At 36.6% G+C, this 9,027-nt stretch overlaps 3 protein-coding genes across 3 annotated transcripts; 1 reads left to right on the top strand and 2 right to left on the bottom strand.

Annotated features, from left to right (window-relative positions):
- Nucleotides 1–224: 224 nt before the first annotated feature.
- Nucleotides 225–2,584, bottom strand: LOC106129621 (proteasome subunit beta type-3). The gene is made up of 5 exons (XM_013328223.2): nt 2,445–2,584; nt 1,979–2,184; nt 1,592–1,760; nt 1,054–1,182; nt 225–377 (listed from the first exon to the last, which is right to left on the bottom strand). The coding sequence occupies exons 1-5, from the start codon at nt 2,445–2,447 to the stop codon at nt 267–269; spliced, it is 618 nt and encodes a 205-aa protein (XP_013183677.1). The 5' UTR covers nt 2,448–2,584; the 3' UTR covers nt 225–266.
- Nucleotides 2,585–3,014: 430 nt separating this feature from the next.
- On the bottom strand, nt 3,015–4,346 carry LOC106129762 (beta-ureidopropionase-like). Its single transcript, XM_060948488.1, has one exon. The coding sequence runs from the start codon at nt 4,162–4,164 to the stop codon at nt 3,043–3,045; it is 1,122 nt and encodes a 373-aa protein (XP_060804471.1). The 5' UTR covers nt 4,165–4,346; the 3' UTR covers nt 3,015–3,042.
- A 1,912-nt stretch (nt 4,347–6,258) lies between these two features.
- LOC106129763 (beta-ureidopropionase-like) lies at nt 6,259–7,566 on the top strand. Its single transcript, XM_060948487.1, has one exon. The coding sequence runs from the start codon at nt 6,319–6,321 to the stop codon at nt 7,492–7,494; it is 1,176 nt and encodes a 391-aa protein (XP_060804470.1). The 5' UTR covers nt 6,259–6,318; the 3' UTR covers nt 7,495–7,566.
- Nucleotides 7,567–9,027: the final 1,461 nt, after the last annotated feature.

Below are 9,027 nucleotides of genomic sequence, written 5' to 3'. Positions count from 1 at the left end.
TCCAGTGAGTATTAAGAATAAGCAGATATTCTTTTTATGAATTTAAAAAAATTAGAGGAAATAACCGAGAGGGTCACGGAAGACTGACTCTGTTTTTTCGACTTTTTATAACTTCTTAATTTTTGATCATGGTCATAGGTATATATATCGAGTGATGTCCAGAATTTAGAGGGCGCAACTCATCCCGGAATAACAAAAAAAGGGGTTAAAGAAAACACAAAAGGGTGGGTTATTAAAATTTTATTATGAAACTTGATACCAATTACCTAATCCATCCTCGTCTTGACGTGTTTCTCAGTAATCTTGTCTTTCTCGATGATGTAGACCACCGCGCCCCACCCCGAGATGGCGTCGCGGTCCGCCGCATTCACTAGCGCCTGAACACATAAATGCATTTAGCTGTATGGTTGCTGACAGTCTATAAAGCTAGGTACTCTATTTTTATTTGTGAGAGAATAGAATTTTTTAGAGATATTGAGGTCAAAAATTGCTGTCAAGTAAATAGCCTTCGCAGGCACTTTAAAATGACTTGAATAAATGCCTGTGAAGGCTTAGGCAATAATAAAGTTAAATTTATTTTATTGAAATGTAAAATGACTTGAATCATTTCAATAAAATAAATTTAACTTTATTATTTACCGTATTTTGGTTATATAGCTACAAGCTACAAATCACTTAACCCCCTTGAAGCTAACGTCCCTTTTAAAGAACAGCAGTACTGTACATTTTATTGCTAACTGATACTCGTGTGGTGAGCGAAAACTTCGTAAAACACATTCAATATGGAGTAGGTTAAAATACAAATCACTTTATAGCGGAAACCCAGGAAGAAAAGATGTTACAGTCAGTTCATGTCACTGTGACCTGCCTTCAAAAGTTCTCTTGTACAAAGGAGGCCAATCCAGGATTATATTCAAAGGTGTAAGGTATGTTACCCAAACCAACACCAGGAGGAAAGAAATTAACTAAAGAGAGAAATTATCCAACATTACAAATTTGTCACACAAACGCAATACTCATTCTAAAGAGAAATCTAGTAAGTTATATGTAAACCTGTGAAATGGTCTCGAACAGATCATCTGGCTTCAGGTTGGGCTCCCACAGCGCCTCACACATACCATACAGCTGTTCTGAGCAGGTGCCGGATACGACAAAGTCTTCTGGCTCATTTGGGCAACCAATCTGTCATTGATAAAAAAAATTAAATGTTATAAAAAAAATTTCATAAAAACTGTAATGATAATTGGATTCCAATAATTTTATTTCATCTTACTGTTTTTCTAGTAATGCTATCTATGCCTAGACTAGAACAGAAAAACCATTTAAATAGGAAAACTTTTCATTGTAGAAAGGTTGATTACAGGGACTACATTTATAAATTTAATACAAGTTCTTTTTTTTCTTTTTAAATAATCAGTATATAATATTAAGTTAATTTTTTGATGGCAAGAGATGTTCTTTCAGAATTTTTTTTGTAAAAATCTGGAATTTAGCAAGTATTCAGGTAACCATTTGTGAGAGGAATTCCAAAATTTAAGATGTAATGGAGAGATCCTAAGTCTTTAGATACCTTTTCAACTCCAACACTTACCAGGTCCATATTGCACACATAGGGTTGGTTGTCATAAGGATCTAAGCCAGCAATGACAGGCTCGATGAAGTAGGGGCCGAAACGCTTTTCATAGAGCAAGTTTGACAACATTGCCGAGAATGTTTTCGGTCTCATCGCTCTGTTCTCTCTCAGTTCGTACAAGTTCATTCTGGATTAAAAGAAGAAATAGTTAAGCTTACATTGGGCAATAGATCAAATTCAAATTTTTATTTGCATAATATGAGTACAACAAGGTCTTAAATTTATGTGTATACCAGATCTTCATATTTACTCTTTCGGATGTTGCAGTGATAGTGAAAGTTTACAGTGTAATCAATCAATATATAATGAAATAAATTTATAAGTACAAAATTTGCAAGTAGATACCTGAACTTTAATCTCTGGAATACTGTTTGGGTGTCTGTAGCAAGGCCCGGGAGTCCTACATACAGTGTAGGGCCCATCTGGTACACCTTGGGAAAGTTGGTCGACACCGTCTGGGCTTGGATACCGTACCGCTTGTCCGTGGCGATGGCGACGCAGTCCTGACCTCTCATCGCTACCACCGCACCTCCATTGTACGCTAAGATAGACTGGAAATGAAAAAGGTTATGAAGATACCTAATATTTATAATACGACACGTCTTAAATTCTTAAAGTTGCATTTTCCAATTTAGTTGATAATTCTATTTATTCAAATGTTTCAAAACTAGTGTGTGTCTGTATAGTAGTGAAACATTTATGTAAAGTAGAAAATCTGCTTTGTAATGTTTGTGACGCTTTCCAACTTGTAGCACAAAACTGTATAAAAATAATATGAATTTAACAATAAATAATACTGGAGTAATCATACCATTATTAAATAATAATTATAATTCTTTCGGACTAATTAATCACTGTAATTAAGTTGAAAAACCACTGCAAAAATCGAAAACGGAAAAATGACCTATCATCCGGCAATGTTTATTTGACAGATGGTGTACCGACTGGACGTTGACAATGACAGTGCATAATATAAATATCACAAGAATAATTATATTTTTAAATTTCTACGTTCTTGGGCCAAGGCCCAAGAACTGTGTTGATGCTAGCCGTAAAACTACCAAGGGTAGAAAGTCTTTAAAAGGCTTCTTTTTGTCTTTTGGGCTTCGGCTTAATTGGAAATATGTAGATGGAATGCTCTACTTCGTCGAATGCAACCTTAGGGTAAAATCACGGTGCCACGTGCATCATTATATTATTAAGTTTGTTTGTTACCTACCTACTTACCACTTCACAGTTTAACAATTGAACCGATCTGCATGAAATTGAATTGCATATAACTACAGTGTGGAGTACAAAATAGGATATAAGGTATTTTTAACAGAGGCAAAGGCGCGGGTGAATGTTAGATAATTAAAATAAAAAAGCACGCTTCGTCTAAATTGCATTTTATTTCCAATCACCAGAAATTATGTCGTGCCAACTTTTTCTTTCAATTCTTTAGCATAAATGGTTAGTCTCGCGGTCATAGCGAACCCCCAGTGATCTCTGATTTGCCGACATAAGTTTAAATCCAACTCTGCCATTAGCAACCCATCCTTATTCCGTGAAAGTCCTGGAGTCCTACACCCGTTAGGTGCAGTGACGTAGCTGGATCCATAATAGGTTCTTGAAACTCCCTTTTCTTCCCCAACTTTCAGTACTTTGAAAGTTTCAGTCCCAACCCTGTTGATGCTAGCCGTAAAATAAGAATTAGCGACAGCCGCATTCCGAGCTTCTATGCCCCAGAACGACTCCCCAAATTCCGCGATAGTCGCCGCAGGGTTAAAAACTATTTCAGCCCCATTCAAACCAAACATTAACCAGTTAAGCCCTTGGTGTCGCCCGTAACATATATTTATAGCAATTTTACCGTACTTGGTCTCAAAAACCGGATGGCCGGTGTTGCCAGGGTCGTAGTAGTTAATTTCGCTGAAACTACCAACGCTTGGTAGATGATTCTTACGATGTTTACCCAAATATTGTCCACAGTCATCAACATCAATGACAACGGCAGTATTCCACATTTTTCCGTCGACATCACGTTCAAATATCGGGGATATTATCACCATACCATATTTCTTTGCCAAAGGAGCTAAGAACTGTATGCTTGGTCCGCTTTCAGGTGATTCTATGAATTCAGCCCACTGTTCCTTCTCCCGAGTGCAAAGAAAGAATGGACACGACCATGCTTCGGCCAGGCAGAGAATTTGTACGCCCTCCGTACCGGCGATTTCTACAATTCTTCTCATTTTATCAAAAACAGCTTCCCGTTGTTCTCTCGGAGGTTTATCCGTGGGTAAAACAATTGAATGTTGAATTAAGCCAATCTTTACAACCCTTGGTCTCCTAATTTCCTCTTTAGCAGCTTCAAAAGAATACCCTTCTACTTGGAAGTTATATTTATCACTGGCACTAACTGTTGTTTCCTGCAACTTCAGTTCACAATGGTCTTCGCGTCCGTAATGAATTTTATTGAACTGTTTCAATTGATCAGGGCCTAAATTTTGCTTAATTATTTCGTCAAAGCAGACATCTCCGTTTGGATCCATTTTGTTTACTGTTAGTGATAAAACTTGATATTAATATCAAGTGGTGTTACAGCCAATACACACAACATGTTATCAATAAAGATACGAAATTATGTTGATGAGTTATATATTTCAAATATACTTAATCAATTGAGATTGTCTCTGTCCACCCCGTAAGGGATAAAGATGTGTTAAATGTATATACCAAATACTATTCAAAATAAGAAATAAAAACAAAGAACACGAGGGTTAAGGTAATTTATAACTAATATTTTCTTGTAAGACAATCAAATACTTACGAGTAAGTCTACCTACATACATAGAAATATTACGCAATTATGGGTCTGTATGCATTGATCAAGTAAATAAGAAACCAGTTATTTACATGCGCATACGCGTTCATTTACACATTATCTACATTTACATACCTACGAGTAACAAACAACTTGTACTAAGATTGCCCGCGATATTTCTTAATTATTTCAAAATCGTTAAGTGCAGTGTTCTAAAGGGAAGGTAATACCTACGTTTGTTTGTTTTTTTTTTGGCGAGGTTTTTTTTATTAGACCTTTTCATTGAATCTTATATATTCGTATAAACTAAGAATACAAGCCAAGCCAAGGTGTGACTATTGGATCTGTCTACTCCGTAAAGGGTTAAAACTTAGAGTATTACCAACATTAACAACATTTTCAATATAAACACTGGAAATGTTGATTTTTTAAAAAATATATTCTTAACGTAAAAACCTTTGATGCTGTTGATGTGTAGTCCGCTGTACATCTTGGCGCCGTGAATAACTCGTAGGATTACTAGCCGCATAATCAAAGTTAAGTACTTAATACGAGATAGATTATGCAGGGCTTACTCGTATACCTATGTAAGGTAGGTTCATGTATAACGGCCCTTTATGTTGTCCGCAGTTAAGGCAACAGTCTTGTATAACTCGTTTGACTCAGTTTGGATGTTTAGATAATACCTGCCTACCCCCCAATAAAATTGTAAAAAAGTATTGAGTTTTTAGATAGAAGGAATTAGACAATGTGCTATGTGTAAGACGAGAAACGAAAAATCTTTGTGAAGGTAAAATTTGTAATTAATCAAACTTAATAAAAAATTAAAAAATTATTATATAATTATGATTAAATGATTTTAAAAAATAATTTAATTCGTGGTAGATATTATTAAGAAGGTCATAAATAGGTGAGAGGTATATAGGTTTAGTACTAACTTGATAAAGGTAACCAATATGTAAATTATATATATACCTAACCAATTGCATTACCGTCTGGATTGAATACATCATCTTAATACTGCTGTTTTATTAATATGTAAACGATATAGTTTGAGATTAAGTTTAATATTCAAGTGACATTATTATATCTTTGCTGATCAATAACAATGTTAATTTAAGTACGAGTATATAGCGTCCATGTAATTAGGTACCTATGTATATATGGCAAATTGTTTGCAGGGCCGTAGGCTATTTAGGATTATTATGATGTGATCAATGTGGATGAAGCGAAAGACGTATGCAGTTATAACGTTGATCTGTCTGTCATAATAAAAACCATTTCTTTTTTTATCAGATTGACAAAGTAAATATATGTAGGGTAAGGCCTAGCCGAACGTACCTTGATGAAATCATTTCGAAAGGTCAGGTCAAGAGTACCCGAAAAAGACGAGCTTGAATGAAGATTAGAATTAGAGAAAGATGGATGCAGGGGTTGTGGCAAGTGGAAAGATGAAGTCTCTGCCTATCCCTCTGGGAAAGAGGTGTGATTTTATGTATGTTTTATTATTGATCGATACGTTAGACCCTGTAAAATTCAAATCGTTATTTCATGGCTATAATATAATTGCATGTTAAATGCAATTAACTACTATAGCCATAAAATTTACGGTAATAACATTTTCAAATGAAATGTTTCCAGAAACGCTGCGGGTTCTTATGTACATTATGTTTGTCACGTAATTCACGTGCTATAAATAATACTCAAATATTTTCTTTCTCAGATACATATTGTCTCAAACGCTATCGACGGCCGAAGGTCATCAGGATCGGACCGCACAGATAAACAGGCGTTTGCTGCATTAATAAAACACCTATTTAAAGGCGCGGACGCCGGGCGAGGACCAGTCGCTCACCGTACGCCAAACAGCAAGTTACTTAACATGGACAACGAAACACAAAGCCTCGAAGCCATCATCAACAACAATCTTAGCGGGCGAGACCTCGAGGAATTCAACAGGATCTACTATGGCAGGAAGAATCACCGCGAAGTTACCCTGAAGCCGGCTTCTCTAGCAGCTGCCAAAGACGCCAACTTTGATATCCTCGCTTACGAATTCCCAGCCAAGCCGGAGCAAACGAGACCACCGCGCATCGTCAAAGTTGGCGTCATTCAACATTCTATTGCTATCCCCACCGACCGCCCAGTCAATGAGCAAAAAAGAGCCATCCTAGACAAAGTCAAGAAGATCGTAGATGTGGCCGGCCAAGAGGGAGTGAACGTCATTTGTTTCCAAGAGCTATGGAACATGCCCTTCGCCTTCTGCACGCGGGAGAAGCAACCGTGGTGCGAATTCGCCGAATCAGCCGAAAATGGCGAAACTACAAGGTTCTTGAGTGAACTTGCTGCTAAATACGGCATGGTCATTGTCTCATCCATCTTGGAGAGAGACGAGAAGCATTCAGAGATACTATGGAACACTACTGTGGTTATAAGCGACTCTGGTAACGTAATCGGCAAGCACAGGAAGAACCATATCCCTAGAGTGGGTGATTTCAACGAGTCCAACTATTATATGGAAGGGAACACTGGTCATCCAGTTTTCGAGACGCGTTTTGGTAAAATCGGAGTGAGTATTTGCTTTGATCGCCATCACGTTTTGAATTGGTTGATGTTCGGCCTTAACGGGGCAGACATCGTCTTTAACCCGTCAGCGACCGTCGCCGCAGAAGCTGGCAGTGAGTACATGTGGGACATTGAGGCTAGGAACGCTGCCATTACCAACTGTTACTTCACAGCCGCCATCAACAGGGTTGGTTACGAGCATTTCCCTAATGAGTTTACGTCTGCTGATGGAAAGCCGGCGCATAATGATTTGGGATTGTTTTACGGTTCGAGTTACATCTGTGGTCCGGATGGGGTAAGGTGTCCGGGATTGTCGCGCACGAGAGATGGTCTTTTGATTGGCGTTTTGGATTTGAATATGAACAGACAGATAAGAGACCGCCGTTGCTACTATATGACCCAGCGTCTGGACATGTATGTGAACAGTCTGAGCAAAGTCTTGGAGCTGGATTACAAGCCGCAGGTAATAAGGGAGCACGAGAGCGAGAAGTGAAATAATTGACTGAAGTTAGTGTAAGAAATGGTTATGTTTGTAACAATGCAATAAAATGTTTATTTGAAGTTATTTTTTTGGTTTTATTCTGTTCTCATATTCAGCATTTGCTTTTTTTTTTTTTTTTTTCAATGAATGCACTTCTTTATTTAAGAAGTGTATTCATTGAAAAAAAAAAAAAAAAATCTATTGTGTTGCAATCATATTGTTGTTCAAACGATAATTTAATTAATTTTATCAGCTCACAACTTTCGAATGAGTACCTCTTTAATTCATTAGGTATAAGATACTTACATGAGTCTTAGTCCTTTAACATGTATCTAACGTAAAAGGCCATTAAAAAGTTTATAGGTACAATATGACGACGCTTTTGCCAATATCTTCAAAATTGAATAAAACAATAGACGTTTCGATACTTTGGATTTCAGAAGGAGACCGCTTCTCCTGCACTGACGCTTTGGAAGCGACAGTAATCTTAGTTTTAAGTAATTTATTTGATGTCAACCAATGTTGTGAAACCAAAAGATATGATATTTAATATATTGAAATGTCAAATAATAATGAAGATTTTTAAATTTCGTAGACATAGGTATATATTGCTATTGCTTTTGTCATCACGATCACGAGGGCTCATATCACATAACCTTTAACAAAAAATAAAGATTTACATACATACATACATATGGTCACGTCTATATCCCTTGCGGGGTAAAGATAAAGATTTCAGATTTCTGTAATCTAATTAAAGTTTATCGTTACGTATCTATTAATAGTCGGATGCACTCTATGTTTACGTAAATAAGACCACATAAGAGGTGTTATCATCGTTATCAAGTGTTATCAGTAAGGGGATAATGAACAAACGAATCTCATTAACTATTGTTTTGAAAATGTCGGTTAATTAAGCTTTATCAGAAGTCGCACGTACAGCCACGAGCATTTCATCACATACATAATAATAATGATTCTTTCCTAATAGGGTAGGCAGAGGCTTTGTTTTTTTTTATTTATTTATTACACAATATTCATTATGAACTTAAAACAATATTCCGCAAAACTGTTTTCACAGTTCGACTGCGGTCAGTCTCATTCAAAGTTACTAATTTAACACAACAAATAAAACTATATATCTATAACGTGTAGGTAACAATTTAGTTTTAAGCTTACATACTTCTATAGAAATTGAGAAGTTATTTTTTTTAGAGTTTTTTTAATTGATGCGTTGGTCCCACATACAGATCTAATGTCTGCGGGCAAACTGTTCAGTAAGTAGGGCAAGCGTTTTTTCATCTTTTGGTATATCCACATTTAGAATGTTGTCGGTTAAACTCTTGACTTTCAATTCTATCATTAAGCCAAAAAACTAAACGTGGCCGATCAGTCTTTTCAAGACTGTTGGCTCTGTCTACCTCGCAAGGGATATATGACCATATGAATGTGAAACTATCACTGTTTCGGAACGGCGTTTTGTTTCTGAAACGGCACGTACCTACATTTTTTGTGTTCGGTAGGTACCTTTTCAAGACTGTTGAC

This window comes from Amyelois transitella, chromosome 16 (assembly GCF_032362555.1).
Source record: "Amyelois transitella isolate CPQ chromosome 16, ilAmyTran1.1, whole genome shotgun sequence".
NCBI classification, from domain to species: Eukaryota; Metazoa; Arthropoda; class Insecta; order Lepidoptera; family Pyralidae; genus Amyelois; species Amyelois transitella.
Note: the sequence above shows the minus strand (reverse complement) of the source record. Positions and strands in the feature narration are given on the sequence as shown.